The following is a 20,113-nucleotide window of genomic DNA, read 5'->3' on the forward strand; positions in this document are numbered from 1 at the left end:
AATCTAGTCACTCCTGTAATAATGAATCTAGTCACTCCTGTAATAATGAATCTAGTCACTCCTGTAATAATGAATCTAGTCACTCCTGTAATAATGAATCTAGTCACTCCTGTAATAATGAATCTAGTCACTCCTGTAATAATGAATCTAGTCACTCCTGTAATAATGAATCTAGTCACTCCTGTAATAATGAATCTGGTCACTCCTGTAATAATGAATCTAGTCACTCCTGTAATAATGAATCTAGTCACTCCTGTAATAATGAATCTAGTCACTCCTGTAATAATGAATCTAGTCACTCCTGTAATAATGAATCTAGTCACTCCTGTAATAATGAATCTAGTCACTCCTGTAATAATGAATCTATTCACTCCTGTAATAATGAATCTAGTCACTCCTGTAATAATGAATCTAGTCACTCCTGTAATAATGAATCTAGTCACTCCTGTAATAATGAATCTGGTCACTCCTGTAATAATGAATCTAGTCACTCCTGTAATAATGAATCTAGTCACTCCTGTAATAATGAATCTAGTCACTCCTGTAATAATGAATCTAGTCACTCCTGTAATAATGAATCTAGTCACTCCTGTAATAATGAATCTAGTCACTCCTGTAATAATGAATCTAGTCACTCCTGTAATAATGAATCTAGTCACTCCTGTAATAATGAATCTATTCACTCCTGTGATCATTCATTTTACACTTCTTTCATATTTTACATGTTTTGTAAATAACTAAAATCCCCCAGTGAGAACGTGACTGGATAGGACAGTGAGTAAGACAGGATGGAGGGAGAGAGTTGTCCTGAAGAGCAGTGTGTCTGATTGAAACCATGTCAGGACTGTTATGTACATGTCTTCAGCTGCTGGAGAACCCCAGGTCACAGAAAGACCTGTAGTAGCTACCCCTTTCCTGTAGTCAAAGACCTGTAGTAGTGACCCCTTTCCTGTAGTAGCTACCCCTTTCCTGTAGTCAAAGACCTGTAGTAGCTACCCCTTTCCTGTAGTCAAATACCTGTAGTAGCTACCCCTTTCCTGTAGTCAAAGACCTGTAGTAGCTACCCCTTTCCTGTAGTCAAATACCTGTAGTTGCTACCCCTTTCCTGTAGTCAAAGACCTGTAGTAGCTACTCCTTTCCTGTAGTCAAAGACCTGTAGTAGCTACCCCTTTCCTGTAGTCAAAGACCTGTAGTAGCTACCCCTTTCCTGTAGTCAAAGACCTGTAGTAGCTACCCCTTTCCTGTAGTCAAATACCTGTAGTAGTGACCCCTTTCCTGTAGTCAAAGACCTGTAGTAGCTACCCCTTTCCTGTAGTCAAATACCTGTAGTAGCTACCCCTTTCCTGTAGTCAAATACCTGTAGTAGCTACTCCTTTCCTGTAGTCAAAGACCTGTAGTAGCTACCCCTTTCCTGTAGTCAAAGACCTGTAGTAGTGACCCCTTTCCTGTAGTCAAAGACCTGTAGTAGTGACCCCTGTCCTGTAGTCAAAGACCTGTAGTAGCTACCCCTTTCCTGTAGTCAAATACCTGTAGTAGCTACCCCTTTCCTGTAGTCAAATACCTGTAGTAGTGACCCCTTTCCTGTAGTCAAAGACCTGTAGTAGCTACCCCTTTCCTGTAGTCAAAGACCTGTAGTAGCTACCCCTTTCCTGTAGTCAAAGACCTGTAGTAGCTACCCCTTTCCTGTAGTCAAATACCTGTAGTTGCTACTCCTTTCCTGTAGTCAAAGACCTGTAGTAGCTACCACTTTCCTGTAGTCAAAGACCTGTAGTAGCTACCCCTTTCCTGTAGTCAAATACCTGTAGTAGCTACCCCTTTCCTGTAGTCAAAGACCTGTAGTAGCTACCCCTTTCATGTAGTCAAAGACCTGTAGTAGCTACTCCTTTCCTGTAGTCAAAGACCTGTAGTAGCTACCACTTTCCTGTAGTCAAAGACCTGTAGTAGCTACCCCTTTCCTGTAGTCAAAGACCTGTAGTAGCTACCACTTTCCTGTAGTCAAAGACATGTAGTAGCTACCCCTTTCCTGTAGTCAAATACCTGTAGTTGCTACCCCTTTCCTGTAGTCAAAGACCTGTAGTAGACCCCTTTCCTGTAGTCAAATACCTGTAGTTGCTACTCCTTTCATGTAGTCAAAGACCTGTAGTAGCTACTCCTTTCCTGCAGTCAGACCTGTAGTAGCTACCCCTTTCCTGCAGTCAGACCTGTAGTAGCTACCCCTTTCCTGTAGTCAAAGACCTGTAGTAGCTACCCCTTTCCTGTAGTCAAAGACCTGTAGTAGCTACCCCTTTCCTGTAGTCAAAGACCTGTAGTAGCTACCCCTTTCCTGTAGTCAAAGACCTGTAGTAGCTACCCCTTTCCTGTAGTCAAAGACCTGTAGTAGCTACCCCTTTCCTGTAGTCAAAGACCTGTAGTAGCTACCACTTTCCTGTAGTCAAAGACCTGTAGTAGCTACCCCTTTCCTGTAGTCAAATACCTGTAGTAGTGACCCCTTTCCTGTAGTCAAAGACCTGTAGTAGCTACCCCTTTCCTGTAGTCAAAGACCTGTAGTAGCTACTCCTTTCCTGTAGTCAAAGACCTGTAGTAGCTACTCCTTTCATGTAGTCAAAGACCTGTAGTAGCTACCCCTTTCCTGTAGTCAAAGACCTGTAGTAGCTACCCCTTTCCTGTAGTCAAAGACCTGTAGTAGCTACCCCTTTCCTGTAGTCAAATACCTGTAGTAGCTACCCCTTTCCTGTAGTCAAAGACCTGTAGTAGCTACCCCTTTCCTGTAGTCAAAGACCTGTAGTAGCTACCACTTTCCTGTAGTCAAAGACCTGTAGTAGCTACCCCTTTCCTGTAGTCAAATACCTGTAGTAGTGACCCCTTTCCTGTAGTCAAAGACCTGTAGTAGCTACCCCTTTCCTGTAGTCAAAGACCTGTAGTAGCTACTCCTTTCATGTAGTCAAAGACCTGTAGTAGCTACCCCTTTCCTGTAGTCAAAGACCTGTAGTAGCTACCCCTTTCCTGTAGTCAAAGACCTGTAGTAGCTACCCCTTTCCTGTAGTCAAATACCTGTAGTAGCTACCCCTTTCCTGTAGTCAAAGACCTGTAGTAGCTACCCCTTTCCTGTAGTCAAAGACCTGTAGTAGCTACCACTTTCCTGTAGTCAAAGACCTGTAGTAGCTACCCCTTTCCTGTAGTCAAATACCTGTAGTAGTGACCCCTTTCCTGTAGTCAAAGACCTGTAGTAGCTACCCCTTTCCTGTAGTCAGACCTGTAGTAGCTACCCCTTTCCTGTAGTCAAAGACCTGTAGTAGCTACTCCTTTCCTGTAGTCAAAGACCTGTAGTAGCTACTCCTTTCCTGTAGTCAAAGACCTGTAGTAGCTACTCCTTTCATGTAGTCAAAGACCTGTAGTAGCTACTCCTTTCATGTAGTCAAAGACCTGTAGTAGCTACCCCTTTCCTGTAGTCAAAGACCTGTAGTAGCTACCCCTTTCCTGTAGTCAAAGACCTGTAGTAGCTACTCCTTTCATGTAGTCAAAGACCTGTAGTAGCTACTCCTTTCATGTAGTCAAAGACCTGTAGTAGCTACTCCTTTCCTGTAGTCAAAGACCTGTAGTAGCTACCCCTTTCCTGTAGTCAAAGACCTGTAGTAGCTACCCCTTTCCTGTAGTCAAAGACTTGTAGTAGCTACTCCTTTCCTGTAGTCAGACCTGTAGTAGCTACTCCTTTCCTGTAGTCAAAGACCTGTAGTAGCTACCCCTTTCCTGTAGTCAGACCTGTAGTAGCTACCCCTTTCCTGTAGTCAAAGACCTGTAGTAGACCCCTTTCCTGTAGTCAAAGACCTGTAGTAGCTACCCCTTTCCTGTAGTCAGACCTGTAGTAGCTACTCCTTTCCTGTAGTCAAAGACCTGTAGTAGCTACCCCTTTCCTGTAGTCAGACCTGTAGTAGCTACCCCTGTCCTGTAGTCAAAGACCTGTAGTAGCTACCCCTTTCCTGTAGTCAGACCTGTAGTAGCTACCCCTGTCCTGTAGTCAAAGATCTGTAGTTGCTACCCCTTTCCTGTAGTAGCTACCCCTTTCCTGTAGTCAAAGACCTGTAGTAGCTACCCCTTTCCTGTAGTCAAAGACCTGTAGTAGCTACCCCTTTCCTGTAGTCAAAGACCTGTAGTAGCTACCCCTTTCCTGTAGTCAAATACCTGTAGTAGCTACCCCTTTCCTGTAGTCAAAGACCTGTAGTAGCTACCCCTTTCCTGTAGTCAGACCTGTAGTAGCGACCCCTTTCATGTAGTCAGACCTGTAGTAGCTACCCCTTTCCTGTAGTCAGACCTGTAGTAGCGACCCCTTTCCTGTAGTCAGACCTGTAGTAGCTACCCCTTTCCTGTAGTCAGACCTGTAGTAGCTACCCCTTTCCTGTAGTCAAATACCTGTAGTAGCTACCCCTTTCCTGTAGTCAAAGACCTGTAGTAGCTACCCCTTTCCTGTAGTCAAAGACCTGTAGTAGCTACCCCTTTCCTGTAGTCAGACCTGTAGTAGCTACTCCTTTCCTGTAGTCAAAGACCTGTAGTAGCTACCCCTTTCCTGTAGTCAAATACCTGTAGTAGCTACCCCTTTCCTGTAGTCAGACCTGTAGTAGCTACCCCTTTCCTGTAGTCAGACCTGTAGTAGCTACCCCTTTCCTGCAGTCAAATCACCTAGTGGCCTCATGGCTGGTATGTTATTCATATTTTTCATATGAAAGTTGAATAAGTTGTATAAATAAAGTTGTATAAATAAAATATAATTTTTTTAAAACTGAAAATCTGGTGTTTCTATGTCAAACAGTTTTGTTATATTTCAGTCTTCTCTGACCCTGATTTAGTTTAACTTAATCCATTCACGTTTCAGTCTGATCAATAACACTGATCAAGTCACCCACACACACCTGGTAACCTGAATATACCAAATCTCTTTTCTCTCTAATGATGTCCAGCTGTCTTTATGGGCTATTTGTCCAGGACACAGATAAAGTTTAATCCTGAACTATAAAAAGTATTCTCCATTGAGGTTATCGATTGTAAATGATTGTTTTGTTCTTTGCAGACCCTAGGAGGAAGAGTAGCTGTTGCAGCTTATTAAACTCAATATAATCAGAATGAATAAATAGATTCATCATATCTGTTTCTTCTCTAGTCAACCCCTTTATCATTGTCATGTTTTAACTCCATCCATTCACGTTTCAGTCTGATGATCACTAAAGTACCCTTCTCTTAAATCTTTACCCAGTACAGCCAGAAGAGGACTGGCCACCCCTCTGAGCCTGGTTCCTCTCTAGGTTTCTTCCTAGGTTCCTGCTTTCCAGGGAGTTTATCCTACACACTGTGCTTCTGCATCTGCATTGCTTGCCGTTTGGGGTTTTAGGCTGGGTTTCTGTACAGCACTTTATGACATCTGCTGATGTAAAAACGGCTTTATAAATGACATGTGATTGATTGACTCCCCTCTGTTAGAACGTGGACATTCTGAAGGACCCAGAGACGGTGAAGCAGCTAGGCAGCATCCTGAAGACCAACGTCCGGGCCTGTAAGGCCGTGGGACACCCCTTCGTTATCCAGTTAGGACGCATTTATCTGGACATGCTCAACGTCTACAAGTGCCTCAGCGAAAACATCTCCGCAGCCATCCAGACCAACGGTCAGTGGGGGGGATGTTTGGGGGCTGGGCTGGGCTGGGGGCTGTGTGTGTCCTTTCCTCATGCGTCTGTTCTCTTGGCGGTGTGTCCTTTCCTCATGCGTCTGTTCTATTGGCGGTGTGTCCTTTCCTCATGCGTCTGTTCTATTGGCGGTGTGTCCTTTCCTCATGCATCTGTTCTCTTGGCGGTGTGTCCTTTCCTCATGCGTCTCTTCTCTTGGTGGTGTGTCCTTTCCTCATGCGTCTCTTCTCTTGGTGGTGTGTCCTCTCCTCATGCGTCTCTTCTCTTGGCGCTGTGCGTTTCAGGAGAGATGGTGACGAAACAGCCCTTGATCAGAAGTATGAGGACGGTGAAAAGAGAGACGCTCAAACTCATCTCGGGCTGGGTTAGCAGATCCAGCGATCCACAGATGGTGAGATACACTGAGATACAGACAGGAAGATATTGGTACTATATATATCAGATATATACACATTTGACAGGAAGATATTGGTACTACATATATCAGATATATACACATCTGACAGGATATATTGGTACTACATGTATCAGATATATACACATCTGACAGGATATATTGGTACTACATGTATCAGATATATACACATCTCACAGGAAGATATTAGGTACTACATGTATCAGATATATACACATCTGACAGGATATATTGGTACTATATGTATCAGATATATACACATCTCACAGGATATATTGGTACTACATGTATCAGATATATACACATCTGACAGGATATATTGGTACTACATGTATCAGATATATACACATCTCACAGGAAGATATTGGTACTACATATATCAGATATATACACATCTGACAGGATATATTGGTACTACATGTATCAGATATATACACATCTGACAGGAAGATATTGGTACTACATGTATCAGATATATACACATCTGACAGGAAGATATTGGTACTACATATATCAGATATATACACATCTGACAGGAAGATATTGGTACTATATGTATCAGATATATACACATCTGACAGGAAGATATTGGTACTATATATATCAGATATATACACATCTGACAGGAAGATATTGGTACTATATATATCAGATATATACACATCTGACAGGAAGATATTGGTACTACATGTATCAGATATATACACATCTGACAGGATATATTGGTACTACATGTATCAGATATATACACATCTCACAGGAAGATATTAGGTACTACATGTATCAGATATATACACATCTGACAGGATATATTGGTACTATATGTATCAGATATATACACATCTCACAGGATATATTGGTACTACATGTATCAGATATATACACATCTCACAGGAAGATATTGGTACTACATGTATCAGAATACATTGTTACTACATACAGTTGAAGTCGGAAGTTTACATACACTTAGTTTGGAGTCCTTAAAACTATTCTTTCAACCATTCCACAAATTTCTTGTTAATAAACTATAGTTTTGGCAAGTCGGTTGGGACATCTACTTTGTGCATGACAGAAGTAATTTTTCCAACAATTGTTTACAGACAGATTATTTCACTTATAATTCACTGTATCACAATTCCAGTGGGTCAGAAGTTTACATAAATACACTAAGTTGACTGTGCCTTTAAACAGCTTGGAAAATTCCAGAAAATTATGCCATGGATTTAGTAGCTTCTGATATGCTTATTGGCATCATTTGAGTAAATTGGGGGTGTACCTGTGGATGTATTTCAAGGCCTACCTTCAAACTCAGTGCCTATTTGCTTGACATCATGGGAAAATCAAAATAAATCAGCCAAGACCTCAGAAAATAAATTGTAGACCTTCACAAGTCTGATTCATCCTTGGGAGCAATTTCCAAATGCCTGAAGGTACCACGTTCATCTGTACAAACAATAGTACGCAAATATAAACACCATGGGACCACGCAGCCGTCATACCGCTCAGGAAGGAGACGCGTTCTGTGTTTCTAGAGATGAACGTACTTTGGTGCGAAAAGTGCAAATCAATCCCAGAACAACAGCAAAGGACCTTGTGAAGATGCTGGAGGAAACAGGTACAAAAGTATCTATAGCCACAGTAAAACGAGTCCTATATCGACATAACCTGAAAAGCCACTCAGCAAGGAAGAAGCCACTGCTCCAAAACCGCCATAAAAAAGTCAGACTACGGTTTGCAACTGCACATGGGGACAAAGATCGTACTTTTTGGAGAAATGTCCTCTGGTCTAATGAAACAAAAATAGAACTGTTTGGCCATAATGACCATCGTTATGTTTGGAGGAAAAAGGGGGAGGCTTGCAAGCCGAAGAACACTGTGGGGAAATCCTGCACGGAGCCTTCACCGTGCGCTGCCCCTTTAAGAGCGCATCAGCAGTCAGGAAGGAGGAGATAAAGACAGCTTTGGGGAGGAGCTCTTGGGTGGCGCGACAGTTTGATTGTGTGTGCTATGCTGCAGAAGTTTTGTTTGTTTTCATCGTGTGTAGATTATAACGTATTTAACTCAATCGTCGGTGTGACCGCTCTACGTCGTGGTTGTTTTCGTTTGGGACCGCGCCGGTTATGGATCGCATGGATTAGTAGCAACATTGTTGCGAAGTTTTAACATACAAACCATCGGACGGTCAGACAGTACACCGGCTCGCCTGAAGACCACAGCTAAGATCTCTCTTGTTCTCTTTCTCTCTTTCTCTTCCCTCTATCGTTCCAGTGCTTTACCCTGCAACAGACTCTCTATTTTTCAAATGCACTTCCCATTGAAGTTCATTAGAGCTGGACTATTATTGCCCTGCCAGAAGTATTTGGGTTGACATTTTAGTTAAAAGGGAGGTTGCTTGCAGGTTGTGTATTGTTATTTGAACTGTATTGAGGGGGGGTGTACTAATGACCTGTGGCCGAGAAGATTGTGGACATTTTTAAGGCCTTTGTTGTGTCTATGAACACCCCCCCCACATTCATACCCTCTGCACTCCTCCACTGGAAGATAATACATATTACTGCAAATCCTCTGTTGACGACTGGGTTCTTTCTTGTATGAAGTTGCTGTTCAATTGCTTTGCCATTATTATTATTGTATGAGGTATTCTTGGTGGGATTACCCCTGTGCTGTGATGTGGGTTTTATAGGGTGTGTATTCTCTTTTCTCTCCACTGGCTATCTGGTAAACAGGCTACACTCTAGGCAGTCTCTTCTGCTGATGTGTGTGGGTCTGGTAGTGGTACTCTCTCTATTCTACTATTTTCCTTTCGGCATGGTTAATACCTGCCTGGCGCCCGAACAAAATCTTTATCTTTACCCCTCTCTAATAAATACAGCTACAACACCATCCCAACCGTGAAGCATGGTGGTGACAACACTATCCCAACCATGAAGCATGGTGGTGACAACACCATCCCAACCGTGAAGCATGGTGGTGGCAGCATCATATTGTGGGGGTGCTTTGCTGCAGGAGGGACTGGTGCACTTCACAAAATAGATGGCATCTTGTGGAAGGAAAATGATGTGGATATATTGAAGCAACATCTCAAGACATCAGTCAGGAAGTTAAATCTTGGTTGCAAATGGGTCTTTCAAATGGACAATGACCCCAAACATACTTCCAAAGTTGTGGTAAAATGGCTTAAGGACAACAAAGTCAAGGTATTGGAGTGGCCTCACAAAGCCCTGACCTCAATCCTATAGAAAATGTGTGGGCAGAACTGAAAAAGTGTGTGCGAGCAAGGAGGTCTACAAACCTGATTCGGTTACACCAGCTCTGTCAGGAGGAATGGGCCAAAATTCGCCCAACTTATTGTGGGAAGATTACCCGAAACGTTTGACCCAAGTTAAACAATTTAAAGGCAATGCTACCAAATACTAATTGAATGTGTATGTAAACTTCTGACCCACTGGGAATGTGATGAAAGAAATGAAAGCTGAAATAAATAATTCTCTCTACTATTATTCTGACATTTCACATTCTTAAAATAACGTGGTGATCCTAACTGACCTAAGACAGGGATTTTTACTACGATTAAATGTCAGGAATTGTAAAAAAAATAAAAAAAAAAAAATGAGTTTAAATGTATTTGGCTAAGGTGTATGTAAACTTCCGACGTAAACTGTATATCAGGATATATTGTTACTACATGTATCAGGATATATTGTGGCGGCAAAGTAGCCTAGTGGTTAGAGCATTGGGCTAGTAACCGAAAGGTTGCAAGTTTGAATTCCCCAGCTGACAAGGTACAAATCTGTTGTTCTGCCCCTGAACAAGGCAGTTAACCTACTGTTCCTAGGCCGTCATTGTAAATAAGAATTTGATCTTAACTGACTTGCCTAGTTAAATAAAGGTTAAAGAAAATATATATATATTGTTACTACATGTATCAGGATATATTGTTACTACATGTATCAGGATATATTGTTACTACATGTATCAGGAGGATATATTGTTACTAGGATATATTGTTACTACATGTATCAGGATATATTGTTACTAGGATATATTGTTACTACATGTATCAGGATATATTGTTACTACATGTATCAGGAGGATATATTGTTACTACATGTATCAGGATATATTGTTACTACATGTATCAGGAGGATATATTGTTACTAGGATATATTGTTACTACATGTATCAGGAGGATATATTGTTACTAGGATATATTGTTACTACATGTATCAGGAGGATATATTGTTACTAGGATATATTGTTACTACATGTATCAGGAGGATATATTGTTACTACATGTATCAGGAGGATATATTGTTACTACATGTATCAGGATATATTGTTACTAGGATATATTGTTACTACATGTATCAGGATATATTGTTACTACATGTATCAGGATATATTGTTACTACATGTATCAGGATATATTGTTACTGCATGTATCAGGATATATTGTTACTACATGTATCAGGATATATTGTTACTAGGATATATTGTTACTACATATATCCCAATGAAAGACAGCGGAGGTGTTTCAATTAAAAACGACATGACAAAAACAAGACTTATACAACCTTGACTGTCCAACCTGACTGTTTAAAGCAGTACTTGTCAGTCCTGTGTGTACTCCAGGAATGGATTGGAAAACTCTCACCTTAAGAGTTTGAAAGACAACCGTGTTGGTCACTTAGTCCTTAGTAACAAACACACAAACACTGACCTCAGTCCTGTCCTATAATAACCTGGTGAGAACATAACATTCCTCCCTCTGCCGTGTTGATCTGTCCGTTAATCCCGTCCTCTCTTCCCTTCCGGTGTTCCTTCCTTCCAGGTGGGGGAGAACTTTGTTCCGCCGCTGCTCGACGCCGTTCTCATCGACTACCAGCGCAACGTCCCCGCCGCCCGGGAGCCCGAGGTCCTCAGCACCATGGCAACCATCGTCAACAAGCTGGGCGGACACATCACCGGGGAGATCCCGCAGATCTTCGATGCCGTGTTCGAATGCACGCTCAACATGATCAATAAAGTAAGTATCAGCATTATTAATAGTGGCTATTGTTCTAAACTTTCATCTTGAAAGTTTATCAAATGTACTCTTAACATATTGAAGTCAGTATGGTTGTAAATCCATGACATAGTAGGCAAAATTTGTCAAAAGTACATTTTGTTGTCAAAAGTACAAACTAAAACTACCAAAACATTCCATGATGTGATTTATAAATAAATTATCTGGGCTCCTGAAAGGACTGATCTCAATAATATATAAACAACTTTTGTAAAGCTCATATTCTGAGCTAGCCATTAAAAGAGTAAATTCTACAGATCTAATTGAATCTGAACAATGTTTTAACTGGAACAGAATATGGAAAGGTCTGACCTTGGCATCTCGTAATCTGAGGGTGTAGGAAGCCTGGTTTCCGGGTGGGGAGGGAGGATGCGGGTGGGTGGATGGGGACTGAGGGGTGGAATGGGGAGGGAGGATGCGGGTGGGTGGATGGGGACTGAGGGGTGGAATGCTTTGGGTTATCTTTCTATGCATTGATTTGATTGTTTTTGTACCTGTAACCAACAAAATAAGTCAATTTTAAAGAGGTACTTCACTGAGACCCCCATTTCTATACTGACTGTAGGGGGTCACTCTCCATGGAGTGTTCCATTTCCATACTGACTGTAGGGGGTCACTCTCCATGGAGTGTTCCATTTCCATAGACTGTAGGGGGGTCACTCTCCATGGAGTGTTCCATGTTCATACTGACTGTAGGGGGTCACTCTCCATGGAGTGTTCCATTTCCATACTGACTGTAGGGGGTCACTCTCCATGGAGTGTTCCATGTCCATACTGACTGTAGGGGGTCACTCTCCATGGAGTGTTCCATTTCCATACTGACTGTAGGGGGGTCACTCTCCATGGAGTTTTCCATGTCCATACTGACTGTAGGGGGTCACTCTCCATGGAGTGTTCCATTTCCATACTGACTGTAGGGGGGTCACTCTCCATGGAGTGTTCCATTTCCATACTGACTGTAGGGGGTCACTCTCCATGGAGTGTTCCATGTCCATACTGACTGTAGGGGGGTCACTCTCCATGGAGTGTTCCATGTCCATACTGACTGTAGGGGGTCACTCTCCATGGAGTGTTCCATTTCCATACTGACTGTAGGGGGTCACTCTCCATGGAGTGTTCCATGTCCATACTGACTGTAGGGGGGTCACTCTCCATGGAGTGTTCCATGTCCATACTGACTGTAGGGGGTCACTCTCCATGGAGTGTTCCATTTCCATACTGACTGTAGGGGGGTCACTCTCCATGGAGTGTTCCATTTCCATACTGACTGTAGGGGGTCACTCTCCATGGAGTGTTCCATGTCCATACTGACTGTAGGGGGGGGGTCACTCTCCATGGAGTGTTCCATTTCTATACTGACTGTAGGGGGTCATTTTCCATGGAGTGTTCCATTTCTATACTCTGTAGGGGGTCACTCTCCATGGAGTGTTCCATTTCCATACTGACTGTAGGGGGGTCACTCTCCATGGAGTGTTCCATTTCTATACTGACTGTAAGGGGTCACTCTCCATGGAGTGTTCCATTTCCATACTGACTGTAGGGGGTCACTCTCCATGGAGTGTTCCATTTCTATACTGACTGTAAGGGGTCACTCTCCATGGAGTGTTCCATTTCCATACTGACTGTAGGGGGGTCACTCTCCATGGAGTGTTCCATTTCTATACTGACTGTAAGGGGTCACTCTCCATGGAGTGTTCCATTTCCATACTGACTGTAGGGGGGTCACTCTCCATGGAGTGTTCCATTTCCATACTGACTGTAGGGGGTCACTCTCCATGGAGTGTTCCATTTCCATACTGACTGTAGGGGGGTCACTCTCCATGGAGTGTTCCATTTCTATACTGACTGTAGGGGGGTCACTCGCCATGGAGTGTTCCATTTCCATACTGACTGTAGGGGGTCACTCTCCATGGAGTGTTCCATTTCTATACTGACTGTAGGGGGTCACTCTCCATGGAGTGTTAGTGCTGTGTGTTGCACACATTATACAGCTGTTGTTCTACCAATCCCAAGGACAACCTATCTTTTTAGTGCCTATAGCTGTTGTCGGTTGGTTCTCATCAATATGGCCCGTCTCTCTCTCTGCAGGACTTTGAGGAGTACCCGGAACACAGGACTCATTTCTTCTACCTGCTGCAGGCGGTCAACTCCCACTGTTTCCCAGCCTTCCTGGCCATCCCTCCGGCCCAGTTCAAACTGGTGCTGGACTCCATCATCTGGGCCTTCAAACACACCATGAGGAACGTGGCCGACACAGGTGAGGCTCGAACACACACACACACACACACACACACACACACACACACACACACACACACACACACACACACACACACACACACACACACAGGTGCTTTCCTTTACGAATGACAGCACATGAATGAAATCATCCACGTGTATTGATCACATATTTACTAATGCTGCAGAAATCTTCTTTAAAGCAGCAGTATCCAAATCCATCGGATGTAGTGATCACAATATAATAGTCATATCTAGGAAAACCAAAGTTCCAAAGCCTGGGCCTAATATAGTGTATAAGAGGGCATACAATAAGTTTTGTAGTGATTCTTATGTTAATGTAAAGGATATTTGCTGGTCTGTGGTGTAATGAAGAGCAACCAGATGCTGCACTTGACACATTTATGAAACTACTTATCCCAGTTACTAATCAGCACCCATTAAGAAAATGACTGTAAAAACGGTTAAATCCCCTTGGATTGATTAATAAAAAACCGATTGTATGGTTGAGAGGGATGAGGCAAAAAGAATGACAAATAAGTCTGGATGCACAACCGATTGGCAAAAGTACTGCAAATTGAGAAATAATGTGACTAAACTGAATTAAAAGATGAAGAAACTACACTATGAAACAAAGATAAATTATATAAAGAATGATAGTAAAAAGCTTTGGAGCTCCTTAAATTACATTTGGGGCAAAAAGGCAAACTCAGCTCCATCATTCATTGAATCAGGTGGCTCATTCAGCACAAAGCCCACTGATATTGCCAACTACTTTAATTAATTTTTTCATTGGCAAGATTAGCAAATTTAGTCATGACATGCCAGCAACAAATGCAGACACTACACATCCAAGTATAACTGACCAAATTATGAAAGACAAGCATTGACATTTTTAATTCCGTAAAGTGAGTGTGGAAGAGGTGAACAAATGATTGTTGTCTATCAACATAATAGCGGACGATATTGCCACTCCTATTTTCCATATCTTCAATCTCAGCCTACAAGAGAGTGTGTGCCTTCAGGCCTGGAGGGAAGCTAAATTCATTCTGCTAACCAAGATTAGTAAAGCCCGCTTTACTGGCTCAAATAGCCGACCAATCAGCCTGTTACCAACCCTTAGTAAACTTTTGGAAAAAATTGTGTTTGTCCAGATACAATGCTATTTTACAGTGAACAAATTGACAACGTGACTTTCAGCGCTCTTATAAGGAAGGGCATTCAACAAGCACGGCACTTACATAAATGACTGATGATTGGCTGAGATAAATTGATGATAAAAAGGTTGTGGAAGCTGTTTTGTTAGATATCAGTGCATCTTTTGACATTATCGATCATAGTCTGGATAAATGTATGTGTTATGGCGTTATGGCCCTGCTATAATGTGGATAAAGAGTTACTTGTCCAACAGAACACAGATGGTGTTCTTTAACCTTTTACGGGGGCAGCCCGACACCGGTACACTTATGACAACATCCAGCTCAAAGTGCAGGGCGCGAAATTCAAAATCTATTTTTTTTAAATATTTAACTTTCACACATTAACAAGTCCAAGACACCAGATGAAAGGTGCACATCTTGTGAATCAAGCCAACATGTCCGATTTTTAAAATGTTTTACAGGGAAGACAAAATATGTAAATCTATTAGTTAACCACGTTAGCAAAAGACACCACTTTTCTAACTCCATCAGTTTCTTACTCCATCAGGTGCTATCACAAATTCGACCAAATAAAGATATAAATAGCCACTAACCAAGAAACAAATTCATCAGATGACAGTCTGATAACATATTTATTGTATAGCATATGTTTTGTTCGAAAAATTTGCATATTTCATGTATAAACCATAGTTTACATTTCAGCTACAATCCGAAATTGCACCGAAAGCAGCCATAATATTTACAGACACCAACGTCAAATAGCTAATTACTCATCATAAAACATTTCTGAAAAATACATAGTCTGCAGCAATTGAAAGACAGGCATCTTGTGATTCCAAACAATATTTCCGATTTATTAAATGTTTTACAGCGAAAACAAAATGTATCGCTATATTAGCGTAGCTACAATAGACAGAAATAATTGGGCGCCCACGGCCAGTTCACATGCACGACAGATATATGAAATAACATCATAAAATGGGTCTTACTTTTGCTGATCTTTCATCAGAATGTTGAAGAACGTGTCCTCTGTCCAGATGAGTCGTTGTTTCGATTCAGAATGGCAAATTTCCCTCTTCAATTAGCATTGGCACTAGCCGAGTGGCATAAATTTCTCCAACGTAAACACAGTCAGAGGACGGAACACGGCAAAACTCCCGAATAAAGTTTCAATAATCTGATTAAACTATATTGAAAAAACATACATTACGATGATATGGTCACATGTATCAAAAAAAAATCGAGCCGGAGACGTTAGCCGTTCGTTACCAAGGCAAAACAGAAGTCAATCCCACTTCCTTCAGAGTACCGGAAGTGGACGGTCACGTCAAAGAAATAGGTTTTTTTCCACCACAGACCAAGAGGAGCACAAAAATGTCTTCTCTGACATCCTCTTTACACCAATAGGAAGGCGTATAGAGTGTCAGCAGACTCCTAAGTGTTAAGACCATGTATAGGCATCAAGTTGAAAAGAGCATCGATTTCTGACATTTCACTTCCTGGTCAGGAAAAGTGCTGCAGAAGGACTTCTGTTTCACTCAGAGAAATAATTCCAACTCTTTTAGAAACTAGAAAGTGTTTTCTATCCAAAAAGAATAATAATATTCATATTGTACAAGCAAGATTTGAGTAGGAGGCCGTTTGAAATGGGCACGATTTCACTGGCTACTCAACACTTTGCCTTGCAGCCATAAGAAGTTAATGGAAGCCTCTCCAACATAATCCAGTTAGAATCAGGAATTCCCCAGGGCAGCTGTCTAGGCCCCTTTTTTTAAATTCTTACTAATGACCTTTGAGTAAAGCCAGTGTGTCTACGTATGTGGATGACTCAACACTATACACGTCAGCTACTACAGCAAGTGAAATCACTGCAACACTTAACAAAGAGCTGCAGTTAGTTTCAGAGTGGGTGGCAAGGAATAAGTTAGTCCTAAATATTTGTATTTGGGTCAAATCATTCACTAAACTCTAAACCAAATCTTGTAATAAATCATGTGGAAATTGAGCAAGTTGAGGTGACTAAACTGCTTGGAGTAACCCAGGATTGTAAACTGTCATGGTCAAAATATGATGATACAACAGTAGCTAAGATGGGGAGAAGTCTGTCCATAATAAAGCCCTGCTCCGCCTTCTTAACAACACTATCAACAAGGCAGGTCCTACAGGCCCTAGTTTAGTCACACCTGGACTACTGTCCAGTCGTGTGGTCAGGTGACACAAAGAGGGACAGGAAAATTGCAGTTGGCTCAGAACAGGGCAGCACGGTTGGCCCTTAAATATACACTGAGAGCGAACATTAATAATATGCATGTAAATCTCTCATGGCTCAAAGCGGAGGAGAGATTGACTTCATCACTACTTGTTTTTGTAAGAAGTGTTGACATGCTGAATGAACCGAGCTGTCTGTTTAAACTATCAGCGCACAGCTCAGACACCCATGCATACGCCACCAGAGGTCTCTTCACAGTCCCCAAGTCCAGAACAGACTATGGGAGGCTCACAGTAATACATAGAACCATGACTACATGGAACTCTATTCCACATCAGGTAACTGTTGCAAGCAGTAAAAACAGATAGAAATACACCTTATGGAACAGCGGGGACACACGCAATACACATGCTAACACACACTCTCTACACACACGTACATATGGATTTTCTATTGTAGATGCACTACATATACAAAAGTATGTGGACACCCCTTCAAATGAGTGGATTCGGCTATTTCAGCCACACCCGTTGCTTACAGGTGTATAAAATCGAGCACACAGCCATGCAATCTCCATAGACAAACATTGGCAGTAGAATGAAGAGCTCAGGGACTTTCAACGTGGCACCGTCATAGGATGCCACCTTTCCAACAAGTCAGTTCGTCAAATTTCTGCCCTGCTAGAGCTGCCCCGGTTAACTGTAAGTGCTGTTATTGTGAAGTGGAAATGTTTAGGAGCAACAACGGCTCAGCGACGAAGTGGTAGGCCACACAAGCTCACAGAATGGGACCTCCAAGTGCTGAGGAGCGTAGTGCGTAAAAATGGTCTGTCCTCGGTTACAACACTCACTACCCAGTTCCAAACTGTCTCTGGAAGCAACGTCAGCACAAGAACTGTTCGGGAGCTTCATGAGATGGGTTTCCATGGTGTAGCAGCCGCACACAAGACTAAGATCACCATGAGCAATGCCAAGTGTCGGCTGGAGTGGTGTAAAGCTAGCCGCGATTGGACTCAGTGGAAACGTTCTCTGGAGTGATGAATCACGGTTTACCATCTGGCAGTCCGTCGGACGAATCTGGGTTTGGTGAATGCCAGGAGAACGCTACCTGCCCCAATGCATAATGCAAACTGTAAAGTTTGGTGGAGGAGGAATAATGGTCTGGGGCTGTTTTTCATGGTTTGAGCTAGGCCCCTTAGTTCCAGTGAAGGGAAATCTCCAATGACATTCTAGACAATTCTGTGCTTCCAACTTTGTGGCAACAGTCTGGGGAAGGCCTTTTCCTGTTTCAGCATGACAATGCCCCTGTGCACAAAGCGAGGTCCATACAGAAATGGTTTGTCGAGATCGGTGTGGAAAGACTTGACTTGCATGCACAGAGCCCTGACCTCAACCCCACCTAACACCTTTGGGATGAATTGGAACACCGACTGCGAGCCAGGCTTAATCGGCCAACATCATTGCTGACCTCACTAATGCTTGGATTGATTGACATTCATGTCTTAAAGTAATGATGGACTGTCGTTTCTCTTTGCTTATTTGAGCTGTTCTTGCCATAATATGGACTTGGTCTTTTACCAAATAGGGTAAAAGACATATCTTATGTATACCACCTACCTTGTCACAACACAACTGATTGGCTCAAACGCATTAAGGAAAGAAATTCCACAAATGTACTTTTAACAAGGCACACCTGTTAATTGAAATGCATTCCAGGTGACTACCTCATGAAGCTGGTTGAGAGAATGCCAAGAATGTGCAAAGCTGTCAAGGCAAAGGGTGGCTACTTTGAAGAATCTAAAATATATTTTTATTTGTTTAACACTTTTTTGGTTACTACTATTTCATAGTTTTGATGTCTTCACTATTATTCTACAATGTAGAAAATAGTAAAAATAAAGAAAAACCCTTGAATGAGTAGGATACATTGGACATAGTTTTTAATGTTTTTCTTTGTTATTATGGGGTATTGTGATGTGCGGTGTGTCGATTGAGGGGGAAAAACAATCAATTTTAGAATAAGGCTGTCAAGGGGGTCTGAACTTTTTGAATGCACTGTATATAATATATATATTGTGTATGTTCCTGTGGCAGGTCTTCAGATCCTGTATATATATATATATATATATATATATATGATACATATTGTGTATGTTCCTGGGGCAGGTCTTCAGATCCTCTACACTCTACTGCAGAACGTGACTCAGGAAGAGGCTGCAGCACAGAGCTTCTACCAGACATACTTCTGTGACATCCTCCAACACATCTTCTCTGTGGTCACTGACACATCACACACTGCTGGTGAGTACAGTACACACACGGATGCAACGCACACACACACACTGACGATGAACACGCGCACACACACACACACACACACACACACACACACACACACACACACACACACACACACACACACACACACACACACACACACACACACACACACACACACACACACACACACACACACACACACACACACACCCCAGCTAGCACATTTGGTTCCTTTGAAGTTGTGGGAACTGAAGTTTTTTGTTTCCCATTGGTTCTGGGGTCGAAGCCATACGTTTCCTGACTGGTAAATGGAACGTTTTTTTCGTATTTTTTTTACTTTCTGAGAACAGAAGTGAACATTTTTCCTGTTCTGGTAATGTACTTTTTTAGGTTGCTGGGAGATTCTGAGAATGTTTTACTCTGGTTCCTTGAAGGTTTTCCTAGAAGTTTTATTAATTCTCTGAGAACAGAAATCATAGGTTATTTTGAGATTTTTAAATAACCTCCTTAAAACTTTCACTGAATGTTTCAATGAGGCTTGTAAAAACACTGCTAGGTTATTTAGGGTTATTTTTCTAACTCCACACACTGATAGGATACATGGAAATTCATTTCCTTAGGCATTAATCATGAGAACACATAGTGACGGGGGGAAAATGTATACAGTTACATATTGGGATATTATTTTTGATGATGTATTGGTTTGACAATATTATGTTAGTGCTTGTTGGCTGTACCTGCACCAAAACTCCAGTATATTTCCTTCATAGCTTGTTCTCCATCTTTTTTTAAAAGGGGGACAATTTTGTTTTCAGCACTTTTATTTCCAACTCATTGTCTCGTGGTTCTCTCTTGTCCCTCTGCAGCAGACATATGGTGAGACATATGTTTGGAACATCAAATCACAAATAAAACCACAGTATCGAATACATATAATATCAGCACTTGAGTATTGTGATATCGTGAGGTCTCTGGCAATTCTCAGCCCTACAAGCACATTTCTGTTTTATTGTGACACGGCATCAGTGGGATTCAAACCTATAATCTTCTATTTTCTATTCATGAATTAGTCCAC

At 41.9% G+C, this 20,113-nt stretch overlaps 1 protein-coding gene across 2 annotated transcripts in view; it reads left to right on the top strand.

Moving 5' to 3' along the window:
• The window catches only part of xpo1b (exportin 1 (CRM1 homolog, yeast) b), a 77,754-nt gene that overhangs the window by 52,413 nt on the left and 5,228 nt on the right, over nucleotides 1-20,113 (top strand). For both annotated transcript variants that reach the window (XM_071394525.1, XM_071394524.1), the window contains exons 18-22: nucleotides 5,470-5,653; nucleotides 5,957-6,063; nucleotides 10,919-11,113; nucleotides 13,241-13,409; nucleotides 18,925-19,059. In XM_071394525.1, the coding sequence (XP_071250626.1) occupies nucleotides 5,470-5,653; nucleotides 5,957-6,063; nucleotides 10,919-11,113; nucleotides 13,241-13,409; nucleotides 18,925-19,059 (790 nt within the window). The remainder of the gene's footprint in view (nucleotides 1-5,469; nucleotides 5,654-5,956; nucleotides 6,064-10,918; nucleotides 11,114-13,240; nucleotides 13,410-18,924; nucleotides 19,060-20,113) is intronic.

The sequence above is a fragment of the Salvelinus alpinus genome, chromosome 3 (genome assembly GCF_045679555.1).
Source record: "Salvelinus alpinus chromosome 3, SLU_Salpinus.1, whole genome shotgun sequence".
Classification (NCBI taxonomy): domain Eukaryota; kingdom Metazoa; phylum Chordata; class Actinopteri; order Salmoniformes; family Salmonidae; genus Salvelinus; species Salvelinus alpinus.